Source organism: Orycteropus afer, unplaced genomic scaffold (genome assembly GCF_000298275.1).
Source record: "Orycteropus afer afer isolate SDZICR_OR568_19922 unplaced genomic scaffold, OryAfe1.0 scaffold00234, whole genome shotgun sequence".
NCBI classification, from domain to species: Eukaryota; Metazoa; Chordata; class Mammalia; order Tubulidentata; family Orycteropodidae; genus Orycteropus; species Orycteropus afer.
In genome coordinates this window covers 976,551-1,001,189 of record NW_006921821.1, presented here as the reverse complement: position 1 = coordinate 1,001,189, position 24,639 = coordinate 976,551, and the positions used below count along the sequence as shown (strand labels likewise).

The 24,639-nt window shown below is 40.5% G+C and overlaps 1 protein-coding gene across 1 annotated transcript in view; it reads left to right on the top strand.

The window, feature by feature from the left end:
* The window catches only part of MTCL1 (microtubule crosslinking factor 1), a 235,857-nt gene that overhangs the window by 180,927 nt on the left and 30,291 nt on the right, over nucleotides 1–24,639 (top strand). The window contains 4 exon segments of the mRNA XM_042782073.1: nucleotides 4,182–4,304; nucleotides 7,364–7,594; nucleotides 9,261–9,449; nucleotides 18,137–18,304. Of these exon segments, the coding sequence (XP_042638007.1) occupies nucleotides 4,182–4,304; nucleotides 7,364–7,594; nucleotides 9,261–9,449; nucleotides 18,137–18,304 (711 nt within the window).

The following is a 24,639-nucleotide window of genomic DNA, read 5'->3' as shown; positions in this document are numbered from 1 at the left end:
TTTTTAAAAAATTTATTTACTGAGATAGTGGTGTAATAATCATCTGAAGTGTGGCAAATAATGTACAAACCATTTTCTCTGAAGATGTATAGGAAATTATTAATATAAATCAGTGTTGAATACATCCTCTGTAGGTTCAAGCATGACTCATGGGGTTCAGATACTAACAAGGAGTAAGCATGGCTGGGAAGTCCTGGTGACTAACCCTGGCCAGCTACTGAAGCAGTGGGGATGGGGTTTGTTTAGATAAACTGCTTGAATAGAGAGATCAAAATAAATTTGATATGTAATGAAAATCTTAGGTAAGTGAGCAAGGGGTGGTTTTCAAAATCAAACCTTTGGTGATGAAGGGAAGTATTTATTTTCTAAAGGAAATCTTTGTGTTATGTGAAAACTTTCTTCAAATGTGTGTGATTGTATGCAATTGTGTGGTGACAGAGTAATTCTAAACTGAAACGTGTAGTGTGTTTGTATTTTGTATTGATGAGCTTTTTATCTTTTGTAACACTGGAGTGACATTGGCATCCCAGCTCGGAGAGTTGTTTGTAGGAGTTTCAATATTCCATTAGTGAAAAATATATACAATAAAGGAAAATAAAACTTCTCTTAGCTCCTAGGATCTGAAGGTTTCCAGGTAACAGTCTCCAGAGCCGACACTGCAGTCACTGTAGAAAATCAAATGCCCTGATAAAGAACCTCATAATTTTCCTTTTCTGTGACACTTCCAAGGTGTGGTTCAAACATAGAGACACATTTTCAATCAAAGGATGACGAAGTATGAAGCTCATGTATTTCCTTACTATATAAATAGTTTATATACATTATTTATTAAGATTAAAACCAAACTAAATAGCTTAGTAATACATAGAGACTAAATTAATAGATCTTTGCTTTTCTTAAACAGTAAGCTTGATTGTGATGTCCATTTTAACATCTATAATATAAAGCTTTTGGGTAGTACTTAATGTGTTAAAATATGGAGGGTCTTTAAAATGTGAGTGTACACAGTAATGTGTAATTGAAAATAAAATAAGCAATCAAGCGGCCAGGAACTCTGAAAACACCCCTGATGCAAAAGCCTACAACCTCTAGAACTGAAGCTCCGTGAGGGAGGGATTTCTAGTGATTTCATTTACTGCCGTATCCCTTGTACTTTGGACAATGCCTTTCATCAAAGGTGTTCAGTAGATACTTGTTGAATAAAATGCTTCATGCATTTGATGGCTAACCAGAAGCCTGGTGATTCAAACCCACCAGCCGCTCCTTGGAAGGAATATTGGGCAATCTACTTCTGTAGTGATATCGCCTTGGAAACCCAAGGAGGGGTTGCTATGAGTCAGATCCGACTTGATGGCAGTGCGTTATGTTGTTTGTTGTTTTAAATACATAGCTAGACTGCCAAAAAAAAGAGCTATAAACTCTTCAAGGGTTGTGATTGGTTTCAAAATTGAAAACCAGAGCAGTATCTGCAGTCTTTAGGTGGGGTGGGTTAAGAGTGGGTACCAGAACTGGTAACCAGGAGCCTGAGGTTTTAATAGCTCCAAGAGGACTGGAGACAGGGCCACAGGCCCAATGACAGGCAAAGAAATTAACCCAGGACCCTCAAAAGGTTACATGCTCATTAAGAAAACTAATCGGCCTGATGTTGGAAGAGCCAACAAGGAAACAGTCTGCCTTAGCAGGGGCTCTGAGACAGAAGAAGGAGAAAGCCCTTCCCCCCCACCACCACCCCCGGGATGTGTAAGGACAGGCCAGCCTGCACACAGGATTAGGCTTTGAGTTTATATGACCTATTTTGTCCAAGAATCCCCAAGGAAAGAAACTGATGTTAAATTGCTGGCTTCTGCAAACACAAAACCAATCTGCAGCCACATTCTCAACCCCAGTCACATAGGAGATTCAGAGAGAACTCCCCATTGAAGATGAACTCACAATGCAAACCTTCAAACAAACAAGCAGGCACCATCCATGGGGTGTAGGAGTCTACGGACACAGCAAATAGCAGGATTAAACTCTAAGACCTTTAGGAATTCTCAGATAGAGACAATTAGATACATGTGTTCAAAACTATTAAAGGCACAGCAAACATAAGAAAAGAGTAAGTTATTATTCTAAAAGACCACACATATTAAAAAATGATATAAAAGTATTTTTAGAAAGGAGAAATTGGTCATTAAATTCATGTGTAGAGAAATGCCGTCTTCAGTGAGAACCTGCACTGCTGCTGAATATCTTGATAAACTCAAAAGAAAAAATAGCTAGATAGAAAAGACTTAATGAATAGTCTTTAAAAATTAGTATGTCTAAGAAGCCTATAAATTCTCAGTAATTTTTGAGTTTTTGGAAGGCAGGCTGAATAAGTCTCTAGCTTTCAACTATTTTTCTCCCTAGAATTGGTGAGTCTCCTCTGTTCCCATATTTCTTTTTGTGAACTCTAACTTGGTGTTCCCCTGTGTGAAGGGAAGCACTCTGCCCTCTTTTTGCATCTTCTGTTCCCAGAGTAGGAGGTCTGGTGGGGTAGTGCCTAAGGCATTTGACTGCTAACCAGGAGGCTGGCAGTTCAAACCCACCAGTCACTCCTTAGAAGGAAGATTGGGCAATCTACTTCCATAGTGATACCACCTCAGAAACTCAAGGAGGGGTTGCTATGAGTCGGCTCCAACTCGACGGCAGTGAGTTTGGTTTAGTTTGGTTCCTGGAGTATAACTTTTCCTCATGACAACCCAGGTGACATCAGATTAGGAAGAGCCCAGAGCATCCAAAGAGAAATGACAAAGTAGTTAAAGGTGATTGGAATGCCAGGCCAGTGAAATGACATGTATTTTCATTACAACCCCCTCAAGTCTCCAGTTTTATAAATCTTCTATCTTCAAATAACATAAACTATGGGTAAAATATCATACTTAAATTTCAATTATGCCTCAGATTTTTGGTATTACAGTTTTTCCATCTCTGAAAAAAAGCAAAAACATTTTTATTTCAAAAGTGGTAACTGATTCTTCTGTCATCACCATTTGGACATACAAGATTTGTTGTTGTTGTTGTTATGTGCCGTCGAGTCGGCCCCAACTCATAGCGACCCCTCCTTGGGTTTCCGAGGCAGTATCACTACGGAAGTAGGATTGCCCAACCTTCCTTCCGAGGAGTGGCTGGTGGGTTTGAACCGCCAGCCTTCTGGTTAGCAGTCAAGTGCCTTAGCCACTATGCTACCAGAGCTCCCGGACATACAAGATAGACTTTACCAATAAAAAGAATGAAGATTCCTTTAGCTGTTTCTAACCTACAATGTAATCAGTAGGTCTGCATGTAGTTCTTTTAGGAAATGTGTACAATTCAGAGGCCTGAAACCATTCATTGAAGGTTGTTGTTGTTGTTATGTGCCATCGAGTCGGCTCCAACTCATAGCGACCCCTCCTTGGGTTTCCGAGGCAGTATCACTACAGAAGTAGATTGCCCAACCTTCCTTCTGAGGAGTAGCTGGTGGGTTTGAACCACCGGCCTTCTGGTTAGTAGTCAAGTGCCTTAGGCACTATGCTACCAGAGCTCCTCCACCCCAATTCTTCTGAGCATCCAGGATAAGATTATGTGATAAAAGAAAGGCATTTCCAGTTGGGCAAGAAAAAGTCTTATAAAAAGGCCTATGAGCAAATTAATGATGCAGTTTAGAAGGACACCATATGAACTTGGGAGGTGAATCCAAGAAGCTGATTTTGTTCCAGTGGTCATACTGACTCAGCCATATTCACCATGCTTTGAGTGCACTCAGTCTAGAAACTTCTAAAAATTTTTAAACTGTCTAGAAGCCACTGTGGAGTGAGGACCCCTCTGCTGAGTCTTGGCTTCCTTGGCCTCTTTAGCCCTGGCTTGTGTTTTTGTTGTTGAAGTTCAGGTGATAGGCAGCCAAAGACTCTCTTTGTCTCTTATGTAAGGGATGAAGGGCAGGTAAATGTGCTCCTCCCCCAGTAACACAGGTGCTCTGGAGCTCAGAGCACCTGGGCTCCTGTGGTGGGCCATCTCCACACAGGAAGTCATAGAAGTAGCCACAGACTCACTCCACTGCTACAGAGCCTGCACGGCCATGTCGCTCTGTGTGTGTCTTGGCTTGTGCAGATGTCTGTCTTGCATCATCATCTCAGGCAGAGTGCTCTTCCACTAAACCCCTTCCTTTATCCACCGATCAGCTCAGGGGCCCCCCTGTTTTACCTGAACAGAATGTATCGGTAGAGGAGCTCCAGGGTCAGCTTGCACAGGTGACCAGACTGCATCAAGAGGAGAGCGAGAGATGTGCACACAAGATCCGTAAGGTAAATATGGGACATGGACTCCAGCACACTGCTCAGTTGGCTGCAGAGCCCCTCGAGAGAAATGGCAAAATGTACTTGAAAGAACATGGTCCATTTTGTACAGGCTTGTAGACTCATGAGACTGGAAGGCAAATTGAAAAGTCATCTGGTCGAGTTGCCTCTCAGACAGGCTGATAGGAAGTGCTGTCTACCCTTTTGCTCTGATATGCTTTTCAGTATTTGCACCATGACCTCTAGAAATTCTTCCTAATATCTAGTCTAAATTTCTCCTGCATGAGTACCCACCAGCAAAGTAAAATAAAATAAGTACAAATGGATATGAAAATTACATTTATAGCATTTTTTGTCCTGCAAATTTTGAACTTTTGTCAATGTTAGGTAAATTTTCTTGTAGAAACATCAACAACTCACCCTAAAATGTTGTATTTAGAAAACCTGACATTAATTGAGTTGTGACCTAATTAATTCCAGCTATTTTAGAATGACCTATTACTTGCTAATTATCCTTCATCCGTTAAATCCTTTCCTAGGGTACCTAGTAGAAGGGATTTGCAGATACTTGCAGATACGGGATAATACTCCCTGCCCTGAGAACTGGCCAATCTCTGCCACCACCCTGGATCTAATTATGTTGCTAACAGATACCAAGGCTCAGAATTGTGTTGCTGCTTTCCCCCCTAATATCTGCTGTTGAAAGATAGCTGTATCTTTAAAACATGGTTCTTCTTGAATTGCACACCAGTGTATTTCAAAATGCATAACCTGTGGAGAATAAAGGTGCTGGGTATATCCAAGAACTTATTTTGGCATGGATATGTGTCTCACATAAGTTCCCATATTGTCCTTGGCGTTGTTTTTCAAAATAGGTCAGAAACTGAAATAAGGGCAGTTTAGGGAAATCGAAGCTAAATGCCAAGGTCTAAATATGCCCTACCAGCCCTAACTAGATGCACACTTCTTCTAAAATATTCCTTGTATAGATCAAATTTCCCATATATTACAAAAGGAAAATAATTTCATATTACTAAAAAGAGAAAAAAAATTTTAAGAATTTTTTTTTTTCACTGCCCCAAACACATTTGAAGAGTTTGTCACTGGAGATTTTGGTAGCAAAATGTATGATAGTACTTGGGCTCTGGGTAGAAGTGTATGTTGGAGAGGCTTCCAGACCTTGGTCAGTGGTGTTGGAGTATCATTCAGGCTTATGCAGAAGAGAAGGGAAGGGAAGGTGTCCTTTAACATACCTGCAGACCAGCTCTGGGCTTTGGTAACAGAAGGAGCCAGAAAGAGCAGTGGAGGAGTGGATAGAGAGAGGAGGATCAGGGATGGTTGGATGGGAGTCAAGAATAAAAGTTTCCAAAGGACCTAGACAATGATGTTGCAGATAAGTTAAAAAATATCCCATCCCCCAGGGTTATATCTGGGCCAGCTAACACTGGTAGCTTCTCAGTAGCACCTGTGTGTGCGACATCCTTTGCTTATGCTTTCTCACACACTATGAAGCTCACATTATCTTCATTTTGCAGTGGAGGAAACTGAAGCTTTACCAGGTTGAGTTAATAGCCTAAGATAGCACTGCAAGTAAAATCCAATGTATTCAGCTGCCCCTTTTGCCCACTCTATCCCATTCTGGGTCCATAGGGACAAGAGCCATTGCTGGGATTCTGGCTGCTGAGATGGGGAATAGATTGTCACTACTTTCTGACTGGTGCAAATGGTTAAGCGCTTGACCACTAACCAAGAGTTAGAGGTTGAAACTTACTCAGAAGTGGCTTGGAAGATGGGACTGGTGATCTGTTTCTGAAAGGTGGCAACCTTGAAAACCCTATGGAGCAATTCTACTTTGCACACATGGGGTCATCATGATTCAGAATCTTGACAGCAACTAACAACAGCATTTTGTTAGGTCAGCTTGAAGTACAGAAAAGATGTGGTGAGAAGCCAGGCAGCCCTTGTGCAGACCCTCAACCTTTCCAAGAGCTGTGTCTCACATGCCCAGTGCCTGTGACACCCAGGCCTATTGGTGTTGATCTCAGGTTGCCAGAGTAATGCTCCGGTGGTTTTTGAGAATTAATTAATACTTCACAAACAACAACAACAACATTGTCTAGGTTATTGGCACAAAAAGTAGTGTAAAATTAGGAGAGGACAGCTGGTAAAGCTGACATTCTAATCCCTTTTTTTTTTTTTTTTTTGGTCTGTGGAACAGAAAGTTTTGAATCTATATATTACTTTGGTTATTATTATAATTATTTATTCTTATGCCCTTATCTGTAAAGTAAGATTTTATTCCCACTCTCTTGCTTCATCAATATTGACACATAATAACTGCTTGTTGCTTGGAAGAGTGCCTGTACCTATGTCTCAAAAACAGAGACTTAATATGGAGATGGAAAACATTTCTTTGGAGCAATGCTTTTTAGTGATATGCATATCTCATAAGCTTGGAAATATGTTCTCAAACTCACTATCCTCTCGCTCACCATTGTATGCAATAGAGTCCTGTGCACTGGGAAAGAATTCCCTCTTAGCTTCGAGGCTGGCTTTCTGTGGGTCTGTAGATCAGCCTGGTTTTTCTCTTGTTTTTTCTAGTCAAGCTGTGGGAACCAGGGGGCATAAGAAGTAAGGGGGAAGAATTCCATTTCTTTTTCCCTCTACCATTGCCTTGTGCCTTTGTGTGCCAAGGCCACATCCAGAGGGGAAATAGAATCCACCTTTAAGTCAGCTACAAGCCCTCCATCCAAGAAACAGTCCTCCTGAAGGAGTTCAGATACATCTAAAGATACTGTGAAAGTCTTGACAGTAAAGAATGTTTATAAAAATTGCTTACCTTGAAATAGCACTTACTTTTGAATCACAAAATCTTACTTACAAGTGTAAACATCTCAAGGAGTTATTCAAATCAAATTTTTGGGAATATCTATGTCTTACATCCCTACAAGCCCCACCAGATAAGTAAAATGGTGTAGGTTGAATGACAGTTTGCAGAGACTTTGGTTTGGTTTGGGTGACACAGTGGGGTAGCAGCTTGTCATGCTCTGTCTTTTATGTTGTTCAAGATGGAGGAGGAACACCTCTATGCATTGAGGTGGAAAGAGCTGGAAGTACACAGCCTGGCTTTGCAAAATACCCTACATGCTCGGACCTGGAGCGACGAGAAAAATCTGATGCAGCAGGAGCTCCGGTTCTTGAAGCAGAACATTTTCCTCTTCTACGTCAAACTCAGGTGGCTGCTGAAACACTGGCGGCAAGGGAAACGGATGGAAGAGGAAGGAGAGGATTCAACCAAGGTAACTCCACCTGTAGAGTTCTTATTGTTCTTGACCCCCTAGACACTGCTGCCCCTTCCCACACAAAGTCTTGTTCTTTTATTTTATTTTGTCAAGAACAGTCCAAGCAATGGAAGTCAGTAGGTTTTCCAGTTACATATTAAACCAAGAATTCCATGCTGTACTTAGACCTAGTTTCAAGAGTATTTTGGTCTGTAACTGTTCTGCATCAACGTTTCACTGTTGTCTCCTTTGTTGCTGATTTATTCACTGATTTACCATCCTAAGGTCCTTTATCATTTCAGTCCGCCTTGCTGGTTTGTAAAACCTGACTTTAAAACTTTCTCTCTACTTTCTATTTCAGTTTTGTTCCCGTGCTAGAATCACTTCTGTTGGTAGAGTTTGGGAAGGGTTTCTTTTAAGCTTCAGATGGAACACATTTTGCCACCTTCTAAATTTATGCATGTTCTCTTTTTTCTGTCTCAGTTCCCAGGTTCGTAACATAAACAGAATGGAGTTATTTGCTGTTCACTGATTTTTATTTATGAAGCAGTGTGGCCTGTGGCTCCCTATCCTGATCCTAGCTTTGTTTTCTGGTGAATGAATTGTTGGAGTCACTGGCAGTGTTGTTCTTTTTCTTTTTTTAACTTTTTATTATGATTTAGGTGAAAGTTTACAGAGTAAGTTCGTTTTCCATTCAACCATTCATACACATTTTGTTTGTGACATTGATTGTAATCCCCACAATGTAACGGCACTCCTCCCAGCTCCCTGCTGTGGTTACCATTTCCCTTCTTCATTCCTACCCATCAGTTCTGCCCTCTTGGCACTGTTTGTTATTGACCCCAAACATGGCTCTGTGTGTATGTGTGTGTGAGTATGCATCTGCACTCCTTGCAGTGTTGTTTTTCAGCCATTCTGAGGCATTGTGAATACTTGCCTTCTTTTATCACCCAAAGATATTTCATCTGCTTTTCACTCTAGTGAACAGTAAATGTAAGTTTAAGTCATCATATCCAACTAGAAAACCCACTGTCATTAAGTTGATTCCAATTCATAGTGCAGCAGCCTTCTAGGATGAGGTAGAACTGCCCCATAGGGTTTCCAAGGCTATAAAGCTTCATGGACATAGATTGCATCATCCTTCTGCTGCAAAGTGGCTGGTGGGTTCTAACTGCCAACCTTTTGGTTAGTAATCAAATGCTTAACCACTGTACCATCAGAGCCCCTCAAGTCGTCATATAGATGGGAAGATACAGTGATTATTTTTCCTCATAGTGAAGAAAGTTTTTAAAGATTAATTCAACCATCTTCCACACACCCATGACATAGAAAACCATTACTAAGAAAATCTAGAAAGAGTTGTACAGTTGCCTGTTGATCTGTACTTTGGATTTTCTCCTTCTTTAATTTATAAAACCATAACTATAAGCAATAGCAACTTGTGAATGGTAAAATTTTTTTCTGCTACATTGAGCACCCACTCCATGATATTTAAATGGAAGAAATGCTAATGAATGAAATGGCAAAAATGAATGTGTTTGGAAAGGAACTGAAAAGTAGAGGACTTGCTGACTCATAAAATGGCTCCTTGTATAAAGTGGATAATTATCTTCAAATCATAAAAATCAGACTGGACAGCAAAGGCCTTGGGTGGAGCTGTGAGCATCGTGTCCTGTGTTTCCAGGGCGAGCATCCAGAGAGCCTCCCTGTGCTTGCTGAGCTTGGAGTCCAGGGGGACCAGAAGGGTGATGATGATGGTGATGATCGGGGCCTTGGCTTTATGATGGGGGAGTATCCCCAGCATTGCCCGGTGGAGCTCAACGTCCATGGATCACAGCTTCCGAGTGCAGACGGGGGACAGCACCACAAGCAGGTGTGTGCCCGACCCAAAGCTGTCGGTTTAACCCAACCTTGAGCGAAAAAATTCCTAATCTACTCTGTGTCCTCTTATTTCAAGTGCTGGTGCTCCAGGTCACAGGAAACTTACCTGGTCTAACTGTGGCAGCTTATTGCTATTTGTGAGGACTATATTCTTGCTAGAAATCATATAATTCAGATTTGTATCTTAACATAAGCCAGTGAGTGTGTTAAGGAGCTCTGGTAGCATAGTGCCTAAGGCACTTGACTGCTAAGCAGAAGGCTAGTTGGGCAATCTACTTCGTAGGGTCCGACTAGACAGCACATAACAACAACAATAAGTGTGTTTGTCATGCACATTTCTAAGTAAGGGCCATAGATCAGATCAATTGAGTACACCTTCCTCAGAGCCAGTATTGCAGCATGCCCTTGTAAATGGTGGCCATTCTTCCGAGGAAAAGAGTATTCTGAGCACATTGCCAGAAAAAGAACTTCAGGGCTTTTTTTTTTTTTTTTTTGTATTCAGCAGAATGGACATCAGCAGCATCATTAATTTGGCATCTTAATACGTAGAAGTAAAAAAGAGATGTATTAAAAAATCCCCAGACACATGTAAAGAATTTCAGATTTTCTTTGGGCCACTTGAAACAAAGTGCCCCAAATAAAAATACCTGATGACCTTTAAAAGAACAATTAAATCATGTGTGAAGAAAGGAAAGATTCCAATGTTATAATAACTCAAACTCACTGCCATCAAGTCTGTTCCAACTCATAGTGACCCCCATTGGGTTTCCAAGGTGGTAAATCTTTCAGAAGTAGATTACCCCATCTTCCGTCCACACAGCAGCTGGTAGGTTTGAACCATCAGCCTTCTGGTTAGCAGCAAATGCCTTAAGCACTATGCTACCAAAGCTCCTTAATGTTATAATATTAAGTAATTATTAGTGTTTCCAAACACCATAAAGATAGACCTTATTTAATAAACCAAAGACTACTATTGGTACCATCTTGAGTTTTAAATTTTTCGCATAAAACATCAGTCCTGGCAGCTAGGAATAATATGACTCCTGAGAGGGACCCCGTGTTAAAGCTTTCTTGCTCCAGACCTTGTAGTCTGAGTCCCTTCTGACCCTGCTTGGCTTCTCAGAGGATCCACTAAACCTTGGCTGAGGCCATCAAGCCCTAGAAATTCCTGTGTTGAGGCATGTGTGAGCAGGGCTGGGGACTTGTGGTTGCAGCAGTCGCTGTGGGAAAAGGCCCAGGCTCCTGGCAAACACTGTTGGCCACTCCCTCTGCACTTGACACCCAGCTGCTGCTTCTGCCTCCTCAGGCGTCTGAGGCTCAGAGCCTCCCAGGCAAGTGAGAGTGAGCAGTGGTGTTACTGGAACATTAGCTCAGAAACAAAAGAGAAAGAGGTGATGTGCTGAGTTCAACTAAGGGGGAGGTTTTATTTTTTTCTCAACTGCTTTCTCTGTATGTATAAATGAGAATTTCACAACGAAACAGCTATTTTTTTATGTACACCCATCTACTCTTCACTTGCCATGAATCATATAACTTTATCACATATACGGAAGGAAGACTGGGCAATCTACTTCCGTAGTGATACTGCCTCGGAAACCCAAGGAGGGGTCGCTATGAGTCAGGTCCGACTCGACGGCACATAACAACAACAACATATCACATATAAGGTGATAAGGAGTGTATACTTTCAAAGGAACTTTTAATAACAGTTATTAGGAAATATATCATTATGTCAGTGTCACTGGAGAGATTTTAGATCATGGAATGAGTTTTCCAGCAATGGTATGTTGTTGTTGTTGTTATGTGCCGTCGAGTCAAACCTGACTCATAGCGACCCCTCCTTGGGTTTCCGAGGCAGTATTACTACAGAAGTAGGATTGCCCAACCTTCCTTCCGAGGAGTGGCTGGTGGGTTTGAACCGCCAGCCCTCTGGTTAGCAGGCAAGTGTCTTATCCACTATGCTACCAGAGCTCCAGCAATGGTATAGTTACAAAAAAATGTTACTTTATAAATAATAATAATCTACTACTTTTACTATTTCTAAAAAGCGATTTTGCAGTTGATCACAAATACAGTATTTATGATTAATTCACATAGGCTTCTTGATTGCCACTTATCTATAAACCCGCTGCATAGACGGACACATGATGGGTGTTTCCCAGGGGTGCAGCCAAATGCTTTGGAAAAGGGAAAAATGTAACACATCTGGTTTTCTAAATAAGAAGCATGGAAAATTTTACCCTTGGAGTGGAAAATAATAAAAAGTCACTCAGCTGGAGCTTCACATTTGTGTACTTTAATGATCCCCCTTTGCCTGCCCCTTCTCCCAACACTCATTTGTAGCTATTGGCCTTGAAAGTAGATAGGGGCACATGTGTGGGCTAACAGGGTAGGCTCCAGGAAGTCAGAATCAGGTCTCCTTTAAGTGGCTGTCTGTCTATAGCAGTTAAGAGGATGACAACATGCCTTGGGAGCCTTTGTGCCTTTCATGCCGGGACAGAAGATTAATGAGCTCTACTGTAAGCGACAGCTGTTTTACCGGGAGCGAACATTCTCAGTTAGGAGGCTTGCCTGTCATTTAATGGCATGGTTATGAGCTAGGGCAGCTTGGATACAAGAACAAGAGTACATGTTTCATCGAGCTGCTGTACAGAGTTAGGCCCTTCTCAATCAGTTGCCGTTGGGTCAGCTCCGACTCCTGATGACTCCGTGTGTGTCAGAGTAGAACTGTACTCCTTGGGGTTTTCTTCGATGATTTTGTAAAACTAGATTGCCAGGACTTTCTTCTGAGACACTTCTGGGTGTACCCAGACCACAAACGTTTTGGTTAGCAGCCAAGCACGTGAATTGTTTGCTCTACTCAGGAACTCCTGGGCCCTTTTCAAAACTCTGAAACCTCATAAGGTGATAAGCAGAATGAGAAATGTGGCAAGCCTTCTTTCCCAAGGATAAATTCACAAGTAACAAAATTTACCAGGCCTTGGTCTTTGCTTTGTATCTTATTGAATAATCTCACAGTTGAACATAGGAGATGGCAACATTTATCATGTCCAAAGAATTTTTTAAAAAATATATACATATACTGAGTCAACCTTGGGAATAGTTCATAAAAAATCATTAGACAGCAAAACATTTGGCTCTGCACATATTCCCTGTTTTACCACTCTTTAGCAACCCAATTGTTCTACAGCACAATAGGTGCTTTCAGTTTCCCGGCAGTCTGAACAAGCAGAGGCTGGAAACAAGTACCAGCCTGATGTGTATTTGTCTCTGAGCACTAGACACTTGCCGTTACCTGACAGCTTTTAAAGCCAGCACTCATAAGGCTGTTGTTGCATTTTTTTTTTTCTTTTACTTATTTATTTTACTTATTAGTAATTCTTTCAATTAAGTTTTATTTTAGCACATAGTGCTGTAATCATGGCCCAGTGGTTCCAACAGCCAGTCTTCCAAGCACTGAATTAATTTGTTAAAAGAGAAGTTACTTTTTCATTCAGTGGTATGACATAATACTCTGTTAAAACAACTGTCAGTATCAGTAACCTAATATAGAATTCAGAGCAAGATCTAAAGAAGAACCCTTGACTTCCTGGACCTAGACTCACCCAGCAGTGCCCCGGCTGCCCATTTTTCTGCTTTGCCTGTGTTGCAAAAAATTAAGGAAAAGAATGGCTCTGCCAGATGAAGCCTGTGCATCAGAATTGTGAATCATGGTGTTTTTGTTGTCGTTTTACTAAGAAAGCTGTCCTCTTGAACCTGGATAGTATATTTCAATTTTGCACAAAATGTGTTACCAAGATTTACTCTTTAGACCCTGTTTCAGCATCTTTGCAACTTTACAACCTTATCTGTAAGACATGCTACTCTGTATAAAAGGAACCAGATTAGAGCTTATGATTATGGAACTATTTTCCACCTATCTTTTTGTTTCTATTGTTCTTGTTGTTATGTGCCGTCGAGTCGGCCCCAACTCATAGCGACCCCTCCTTGGGTTTCCGAGACAGTATCACTACGGAAGTAGGATTGCCCAACCTTCCTTCCGAGGAGTGGCTGGTGGGTTTGAACCGCCAGCCATCTGGTTAGCAGGCAAGTGTCTTAGCCACTATGCTACCAGAGCTCCACGTGCAAGTGGTGAACATGAACATCATGGAAGGACTCTCTCTCTTTGCCCCAGTCTTGCTTCCCAGAGCTAAGCTTGGTCAGCAGCTTGTGAAATACCTTCTAGAAGTGCATAAGAAAGTGCTAAACCTCACCAGTAGGGAATTTTTTCTCATCTGACCTCTGGTTTTCATCACACTGGCCCTGGTGTCTTTGAAGCCTTTGGGCTGATAACTCTGTGTTTATAATTTATCCAGTGTACATCTCATTAGTTCTTTCACACTCCTGTATTAGTGTTTGGGAAGCTTTCAGGTGCATATAGCAAGCGAGAGAACAAATTACTTATGTGCGTAAATGTCTAGCTCTATTATTTCAGTGCACCTCCATCCTAGTGTATATTTTCATAGCTAGTCTTCAATGGCTCATTCTCTTTTATCTGTGGGAGGATAATGGCCTGAGAAGAAAAAAACTTAAAATTAATTAGAATTTAACAGTGATGGTAAGAATGACAATAACTGGCTTATCTATAAAAAATGTTACTGGATATTCAGCATTTCTGGCTAATCTCACAAAAGGGACATGTCGCATGACTCCTTCTGACAGAGGGATTATCTTATTGGACATTGCATGAGGGGCCCCTCATATATGCATCAAATAGGAAATGTGTATTTATGTTGGGGGTGGAGACAGCTGCCACAGTGTTCTGGAATTCCCCTGTCTTATGTCTAAGAGCCTGACTAAGGAAGAGGTGGAGGTCTTTACCTCCATTTTGAGATTGGCTTTTTGTGGATCAAACCATAGCAGCAGGTCCATGTGGCACTTCCAACTACAGGTAACCCCATCTCCCAAGTTCACGGCTATCATGCAAGCAAAGTCTTTGGTGGGGTAGCTCTTTCAGAGGGTTAGGATTTCACCTGATGCCCACATGTCTTGGAAATCTTCTTAGGCAAGAATGATTTTGAAAAGTAGCTGCCATTGTATCACAGATATCTTGGTATTTTAATTTTTCCATAAACTTCCTTGTCACTGACTATTAGTAAAATTCATTGTATACTTGAATAGCAGTCAGATTAGCAGAAGCCCAACCTTGAATTTGTTAGAAAGTTCAACACTTTTCTGCTTTGCCCAAGTTGCAAAAACTTAATGAAAAAATGACTCATGATACCAATTCAGGGATAATTTTCTGCTTCGTTCAAGAGAAATGCACTTGGAAGGGCAGAAATGCCCAGAGACTAAGGACAAGGAAATAATGGAGCCATTTTATCCTGCTTCTTTGCTAGAAAACCAACCGATTGCTGAAGATCTTGAAACAGATTTTTAGTTGACCTATAATAAGTAGATTTTTAGTTGACCTATAACAGGTCTAAGTATAGACCTATACTTAAAGATGTATAAGTTAACATCTGTATGTATGGCTAGGCCTTGGCACAGCATCTTCAGGGAGCTTTGTATCCAAGGTGACTTCTAATTTTAAAGACCTCTGAATAGACCAGAGCTTTCCTTCTATCCTGGACTTGATTTGAGCCATTTGTTTATCAAGAACAAAGCCCAACAAGGGGCACCACTAAGCAAATAGGAGAGAGGAATAACTTGTCAGTTCTTTGTCAGGATGGCCCACTATTGCTATTTCCCTCAATATGGGGACAAAATTATGTGAGATTAGAAGAAATTAGTTGGCCTCTCTAAGGCAAAGTCAAAAATCAAAAACACCCAGGCAAAATGTAATGTCAGAATTCAAATATCCTGACTTAGTATGTCTGTCTGGAGGTGGGGCAGAGCTGAGTTGCAGTCTTGGCTTGGCCAGTTGCTAACCACAGAAGAATAGGCAAGAACTCAGCCACTCCAAGCATTAGTTCCCACCTCTGGAAAACAGGAACAGTACACACCCCAGTGAATGTGAAATGTAAATAAGATAAAGTAGAGACATCATTTAGCACACCCCAGGGTCCATAGGAAACAACATTAATTATTATCATTGCTACCTTTTTTTAATGTGTCATTTAGCTGCATCATGCCCATCTATAGCTCATTTTTGTCATTGTATACACATGCCAGAGAGCTAATCTGGCTTCCTACTGTCCCAGTCACTGCTTTCAGTGATTATAGTAAGTACCAGTTATATGGGCTCTCTTGCTCCCTGTGATTACCTTCACCCCAAAGCAATTTTGGAACTCATTCTATAATGATTAATGCTTTACTGCATTTGAGTCGATTGCTTTGACGCAAATGTGCATAAAAATGTTAGGGCTTAATTGTATTTAATCCAATAGCTGCTAATGCCAAAAAGTACTTCCAGGGGAACCAAATTTTCAATCTGCAGAAAGACTGTAATGTGAAAACCTACCTTTTAGAAGCATAAAGTTCTAATTCTAATGGTATTAGCAGCAGTTTGGTGTGTAGTTAAGAACACCACAGGCTGATAATATATGTAACCTAGGATTCATAGAAAGCTATTGCTTACATATTTGAATTTATTATATGGTGTTCTGCTTTCTTTTCAGTGAAAAATAGATGACTACAAAGACTGGATCAAAATTATTACTCTGATTTTATGTTTCACATCCTCTGTCTCAAAAACTACTGATTTTTCCTTAAAATGGAAAGATGAAAATACTAAGTAAATCAACCCTAAAATATACATAATTTTCCAGAGAACAAATTCTTTATTTATGAAGATAGGTGTTGCTGAAAAGTTTGTTATGATCTCTTCTCATTCAACTGCACTTACATAATTTTTAAATATTTTTGATGTTTAAATAGTATTTTAAACTTTACTGAATTTATTACAGCTTCACACATTTCATGAGCATTTTTATGAATGTCATGCTAATTTATTTCTTTATATGGTTGCAAACAGTGTGTAGGATTTGTGGAAAGCTCTATGAATGCTGAATGTTTCAGATATTAACTGAATTATACTCTTACTCCCTTTTGTCCCAGTTAAAGTGAAATTTTGTATCACGGTAGAAAATCTCAAAGAGTGCTAAAGCCTAACCAGAAGACTTTCCTACTCCACCAAAGGTCTAGTGTACCTAGCATTATAACTTCTTAGATAAATTATGGTTAAAACTATGGGATTTTCAGTAATCTATTCATATTAAAGAATTTCTCTTCCTGATTCAACTTTATTTAAAGCTAAACATATATGCAAAGTGTCTTAAATTCTTCTCATGTATGCTTTACACCGTTTCTATGTGTACACATAGATATGTTTTTAATGGACTAGGTAGATGTTTCTTGAAGCAAGCACTGAACCCTTGACAGGATTGAGGAATGATGACTTGCTGTCTGTGTAGAACCTGAGCTAGGGACCCTGGTATGCTTCCCTCGCCACGCCTGGCAGAAGAGGTTCCCAGACAGAGTATGTGGTGTGGGTCCTGTCTAGGAGTGTGGTGCTGGTGTCCGCATTGTAGAAATTATCTACATCCAGCAGGACTTGGAGAGCTTTAATCGCCCCTGCCTCATAAAGGTACCAAATAGGCATTGCCCTGAACCATCTGCAGATGAGCTTGGAGTCTGCTTTTTGTGCTCTCTGCTGGACAGGAAGAAATGGGCTTCTGTGGCTTTTATCATCACAGTGCCATCATTGGGTTAGTGTGTTTAATTCATTTGGGCAAACCTTTCTGATACAACACCCATGCCGAAATGTTCCAAGATAGAAATCATGATTGTGACATTTGCCTTCAAAGGTCAGATTTTTAAAACTATAAAATCTTTTTAAGGGAGATGGAGAATAGTAATAAAGAATGCATTCTTCCATGTATCAGACATTTATTGTATGAAACAGTTAATACTCTCAGCTGCTAACCAAAAGGTTGGAGGTTCAAGGCCACCCAGAGGTACTTTGGAAGAAAGGCCCAGTGATGTAGTTCTGAAAAATCAACTTTTGAAAACCCTGTGGAGCACATTTCCACCCCATCACACGTGAGGTCACTGTAAGTTGGGGTCAACTCATTGGCCACTAGTTTGCTTTGGTATTTTCACTAAATACAAATCAGAGTTATGACCACCCTACATTTGTAAGTTTCTAAGAATTTAAGTGAATTAATTCCCTTCTAGTTCAGCAGCTGGCACTGAAATGATAGCCTGTATGTGAGTGCATACATTTTGTTACAGCTGCAACCCATGGCAGTTTACTTAGCCCAACTCAAACCCCTGGACTCTAAAGTTACTCTAAGCTTTCTAGAAGCCCTGGCTCTGGGAACCCTGCAGCCTCCTGCAACTTCTCTCCTCCACTCCTGGGGTCCAGAGCCCTCTGCTGTCCAGGTTCCCAAAAAGTTACCACTTTTAAACACAGTGCCTGGTAGCTGCTACAGCTGTCTTTAGCCTCCTTCTGATCAAACAGGCCCTAGTAATCCCAACCCCAGGAGCCCCAAGGCCAGCAATGCATCCCTCACTCTCCCGTTTACTGCAGATTTCCACCTGTGTTGCACCTACTGCCACTGACACCTGTAGGGTGACTCTGTGCCCTATTAGGAAGCAGACCCGTACCACCTTATTGCAGGCCATAGGATACTCTCATCTTCTGACTTAAGAGCACACTTCTGTGAAACTCAGAGGTCTAATCTCATGTTCCCACAGGTGATGGAGAACCAGCAGTTATTTGGTGCCCTCCGGGCCTTGCTGGAGGACTTTCGCGTGGAGTTGCGGGAGGATGAGCGGGCCCGGCTGCAACTGCAGCAGGAGTATGCCAATGACAAGGCTGCCTGGGATGTGGAATGGGCCATGCTCAGGTGTCGCTTGGAACAGGTACCTCCCTGCCAACTCTCCCCTCACTCCCACTGTTGCGAGGATGCATGCTTCGGTTCGGATGCCCAGTGCCCTTACCCAAGAGGAAGAACAGGTCCCATGAGAGAATGAGAAACCTCCACTCACTATCTCTTCAAGGCCTCTGTTCTTGCCAATTAATATTCCCTATGCCAAGTGTGGAATACCATGTCTACTAAACACGTGTTTAAGGGAACATTCATTAATTTTCCCATTCACATTATACAAAGTTGTATTTGGCCCCGTTAAAGGACAGCCATCATGAAGTTTTCATACTGAGTCGACACATTTCTAGACAGGAGCAAAGAAAAAGCAGATTGTGATTTAGTTATCACCTGAAAAAGGTAAATGCATGCTTTTCTTTAGATTTTTCAAAATATTGAAAATACTTGTAGACCTAGGAGTGTAGTAAGTTTTGGTCTCCTAATTTACGTCTAAGGAAACTGAAGCCCAGAAGGAAAGTGGCAGCCCAAGATCACATAGCCACTTGGTTGTAGAATAGAGAACTCAGATTTCACCCCACACAACAGAGTAAAGACTCCTTTGATATTTTACACCATAGTCATAGAAGTTAAGACTAGATGTAACAAGAAGCATTCTCTTCTCAGTGTCTCCTTGCAGAAATGCTTAAAACTAATGCCACTTACCTACACATTGCTTGCTCAGATTATTTGAGATTTCTTTCAGTCCTTTGATCCGGAGTGGGAAGAAAAGTCTGTGTATCATTAAAAATCTATTTTCTAGACCCTAACTTGAGGCAAACCATGAGTATTTAAAATTTTATATGAATTAGCTCAGTCATGAAAAAAAATACCGCACCGAAAGGAGACCTCTTTCAAATGGGCTTGATAAAACATTAAGTGGCCTGTCATGTCAAAAGAAAACAGCTCTCCTAGTGTCCACAAGTTCACTTGTATTGGCATCTGGACCACTTGATTGCTGTTGTCAAGTTCACAGGACTGAGTCGAGCAGGAATACAGCCTGCTTTGCAGAGGAAGTAACAATGTGTATCAAAACCAAAGCACCAGGCCAGGCTCATCAGTGACAGAGCACCTGACCAGCTATGAATCCTGCCCATTGCCCAGCGTGGGCTCTTACGTGACACTCAGTTTATCTTAGAGCACAGGCTAAAGAGTCAGTGGTGTAGTAGAAATGAGTAAGGACATGCTCTGATGTTTAAACCTGTTTAAGATTATACTTATGGAGGAAAAAAGCTCCTCAATATTTTGAAAGGCTTATATGTAGCTAAAGACGGGAGGTATAACTTTGGTGCTAGCCAGTTCCAAAATAATTTCATCTTTGTTTTAGAGAACCAGTATTAAACTACCATGTTTGCTACAGATGAACCCTTAGGGAAAGTAAAACACCAAGAAATAAAGCTAGTGCTTCAAACCTAGAAACCAGATCAAGGAACCAGATATAGAACTCATCTTCTGCCTGAATTGTTTAAGAAGTTTCTTAACATTTGCAGCCCAGGAAACAATGGAATGTGCCCAATGCTGGTCCATTTGTAATATTCCCATCTTAGCCTCTTCAACTTAAATGCAAACAGTTGAATTCTACCAAATGTTAAATATGTTCTCGAAGCAGAAGCCATTTTGGGTCAGTTCCCAGATAATTCTTCCAACTGGTTCTTAAATCAGGCATTGTTCTAAATGCTGAAAACACAGCAACAAATAAGATATTCCTTGAAGGGCCTCTCAGTCTGTTGGGAATAGACAACTGCTGGCAATATTTAATACGGTGATAAGTGCTATGTCACAGAGGCATGCAGGCCTTACACATCAGTGAAGTCATAGGGAAGGTGGTTTGTGAAGGTCCTTAATGAATCTTGATGGATGATGATTAGCATGGAGAAGGAGAGAGAGGGACATTTCTGGCAGAAAGGAACATGGGAAAGCAAGGCACAACTAAGGAGCTGTACTTTGTCAGGTATGAAGGAGAAGGCAGTGCTACAAGCATTGAAGTTTTAGTCCTGATTTCATCATGAATGTAAAGGATTTAGATTTGCATTTTAAAAAGATTATTATGGCTTCAAGGTAGAAAACGGATTAAAAACAATTAGAATTGAAAGGATAACCTGAGGTTAATTCAAGCATCTGCTCTGGGATAGGAACACTATACATCTTTGTGCTCACTAACTTTTAACTAAAATTTAGCATATTTCTTGATTATAAATGTAAGTAACAAACCAAACAGAAATCACAAATATTTTCATTTTACATTACAATTATGTTGTTGTTGTTATGTGCCGTCAAGTCAGACCCGACTCATAGCGACCCCTCCTTGGGTTTCTGAGGCAGTATCACTATGGAAGTAGATTGCCTTCTGAGGAGTGGCTGGCGGATTTGAACCTCCAGCCTTCTGATTAGCAGTCAAGTGCCTTAGCCACTACGCTACCAGAGATCCCACATTACAATTATAGATATCTAAAATTAGCATTCAAGACCTTTGGCTTCACCAAACTGCGAAAGAGATCCACTGTAACAAGGTTTAACAAACCTGGATTGCAGAGAAAATAAGTTGGAATTGCAGTAATGCAGGTGCAAAACCTGTATTTTGGTGTGGACCAAAAAGTAAGGCAGTTAATAGTGGAAATGGAGAACCAAAACCAAATTCAACTGCCATTGAGTCGATTCAAACTCATAGCAACCCCCATTGCATTTCCAAGGCTGTCAGTCTTTATGGAAGTAGAGCCACAGAGCATCTGGTGGGTTTGAACCACTGACCTTTTGATTAACAGCCAAATGCCTTAGCCACTACACCACCAGAGTTCCTTTAGTAGAAACAGACAGAAGGTGCAAATCTGAAATACCATCAAAAGTAGAATTGGGCAGCATCAGTCACAACTAATTAAAGGCTATAGAGAGGCATGTACGCTTCTAGTCTGAATGACTATTCATTCACCAAGGCAGGAACACAGGGAGAAAAGTCAGTTAGGATGGAGAAAGAATAGGTTGAATTTGACATGTCTGTCATAATAGATACTAGAGTATAGAGGGCTGGGGTGAAGATATGGACACCTGAGTGTGAAAGAATAGGTGGGAGTGGGAGCCAGGGCCATGAGTAGAATCTCTAGTACAGTGTGTAGAATGAAAGAAGTTCAAAGAAAGAACATGAGAAAATACTCATTTTCAAGAAATCAGTAGAGGAGGAGATTGAAAAGGAACAGCAGGAGAAATGAATGAAAATCCAGGAGCAAATGCCATCCTAGAAGTCAAGGGAAGAGATACCACAGAATTCCAATATCACACGCTTTGGAAAAGTCAAGAAGGATAAGAGATGAAAAGATTGTTAAATTTGGCAATTAGAAAGTCACTGGAAAACTTGACAAAAACAGTTTCATTGGAGTGAGGAGCTGAAGCAAATTGCAGTGTGTTAAGAAAATGAAAGAAGTTTGATCATGAAGGAAAAAGAAAGAGGACAGAAACTAAGAGGAGGGAGAGCCTCCGGGGAATTTTTTGTTTTGTTTTGCTTTTAGAGGTGAATGAGACTTAAACATGTGATGATAACTGATGAAACAGGTCCCTGAGTAGGCAAAGGGTCAGGGATCTAAGCATAGATAGTGGGATTATCCCTGATCATGAGAAAGAAAGAGGCAATGAGGAGTTCTGATGCATGAATTGTTGTGGTAGAAGGAATTAAAATTAGCCTTTACTGTTTCTATGAAGTAGACTGGCAGAAGTCATTTGCCAGTGAAGGAGATAGGTGCTTGTGGAGATTCTAAAGAGAGGAGGTATTGGAGTTGTGGAAAACATCTACAGGTGGAGGATATATATACAAGAGGCTCAGCACTGTATCTTTTCACCCTGCGTTATATGGATTGTTAGGAATTTTTGGAATTTTGTGGTTCTTCATACTTGCCAGTAGTCTGGTTAACTGTAGATATTTCTCGCCTTTTTGTTTCTGTTTTGTTTTTCCATTTAAAAACACATTTTATAAGTACCTAATCAAGAAGCATTTTCCAAGGTTCTGTTCCTCACCATATTGTAAATATCCCAGTTTACATCATCTGCTTCCTGGAGTGTTTACCTACCCTGATTCATCCTTATTTCCAGGCACTCCCTCTACTTACTTCCCAAGAGGTTCTCAATTAGAGGACTTGTGTCCTACTCAGATGCAGTGGACAAAACAACGTGCTTTTCTCTCCATAGGTTTGCTGTCATTATAGATTTAAGTGTTCATTCAGTATTAGTTTTCTCCCCATGAGTCTCTTATGGACAAGAACTTTCCATTTAATGGAGAACACCACTTGGCAATATGATACAAGCAGAGAAGCTTTCTGAATAGTATTAAGTGGGTTTAAGCCTTTGAACAACTAATTTCAGAAAGGTTGTAGTATCTGTTTAGACATAGATAATCAACTCTGAATGATTTGGTGGCACTTTGAATACCACATTCTAAGAATTGAAATCTAGATGTGCACAATGAAACAAAGTTGGTCTAATTTGCAGGGTGTTTTACTGATGACATTAATTGTTAACAGTAGTTAAGATGACCCACCTAATTCTTGTCTCAATTCTTACTAACTGATTATGTCCTCAGGCAAGCCCCTTAAGCACTCTGCTCTGAATTTTAATCCGTGAATTTTGTATAATGATGTCTGTACTTACAGATTTCTGTGAAGACAAAATGAAGTAATATACGTGAAAGACCTTTTTTTTTTTTTGAAAACTGTAATCAAACAAACAAAAACAAAAACTTCTAAACAAACTTAGATGTTATGTATCAGGATGAAAACAAGACACAAAATTGTTTTTATAATTTTTAGTGGTTGCTAGGGTCTCGAATAAATATTGTTAATTAATCAGAGAATGATTTGAAATTATCTTGTACTACTTCACGTGCTCTGTAAGGATCTTACAACAGTATATTCCCAGTTTCTTCCTCTCATCCTTTGTATTATGGCTATTATGCAGTTTATATATTCTATACTATATATTCCAGCTATTTTTGCTCTGTGTAAAGTATTCGATGATCTTAAAGCAAGTAAGATGATAAAATGAATTTCATGTTTACCTGTCTTTGCCATTACTTTGTTGTTGTTGTTGTTATGTGCCGTCGAGTCATACCTGACTCATAGCGACCCCTCCTTGGGTTTCCGAGGCAGTATCACTACGGAAGTAGGATTGCCCAACCTTCCTTCCGAGGAGTGGCTGGTGGGTTTGAACCGCCAGTCGTCTGGTTAGCAGGCAAGTGTCTTAGCCACTATGCTACCAGAGCTTGCCATTACTAGAGTTCTTCATTTCTTTGTATAGATCTAAGTATCTTTGTTATCAAATTCCTTTCTCCTGAAGACTTTCCTCTATCATTTCTTGAAATGCAGGTGTGCTGGCAATTATTTTCAGCTTTTGTCTGTTGAAGAAATCTTTATTTCTTTCATTTGTCTGCCTTCATGATTTTCTCTTTGGTTTTCAGCCATTTGAGTATGCTATCTCTGTAAGTGAACTTCTGTCTGTCTGTTTAATTTTGGTATTTAACCTGCTTTATTTCATGTTTGTCATTCATTAATATTGATAAATTCCCAGCCATTATCACTTTAAATATTTTTCTGTCCTATTCTTTCTGTCTTCTCTTTGGATTCTAATTGCATAATGTTATTCCACTTGTTAATGTCTTACAGATATTGGATGCTGTTTTTGTTTTTTCTTTGCTTGGTTGGTTTTTATGTTCTATTTGTTGTTATTTTACTCTTTTGTTTCAATTTGGGTAATTTCTATTCACCTATTTGAGTTTACCACTTCTTTCCTCAATTGTATTGGACCTGTTGAAGGAAATCTTCATTTACCATGGTTTTTGTTTTTAGTATTTCCATTTGATTCTTTTTTATAGTTTCCATCTCTCTGTGAAATTACTGATCTGGTCCTGCATGTTGCCACTTCTTCAAGTAGAGCTTTAACATATTAATCATGTTGTTGTTGTTGTTATGTGCCGTAGAGTCCGTAGAGTCGGCCCCGACTCATAGCGACCCCTCCTTGGGTTTCCCAGGCAGTGTCACTACAGAAGTAGGATTGCCCAACCTTCCTTCCAAGGAGTGGCTTGTGGATTTGAATGGCCAGCCTTCTGGTCAGCAGTCAAGTTAAATTCTCTTCGGTCCGTCATCTGTAACATATCTATTTCTACTGATTCATTTATTTATTTGTTAAATATTTACTGAAGACTACTAGGTTCCATGACTGTTCCTTCACTGGGATCTATATGTTGTTGTTGTTGTTATGTGCTGTCGAGTCAGCCCCGACTCATAGCGACCCCCTCCTTGGGTTTCCGAGGCAGTATCACTACGGAAGTAGGATTGCCCAACCTTCCTTCCGAGGAGT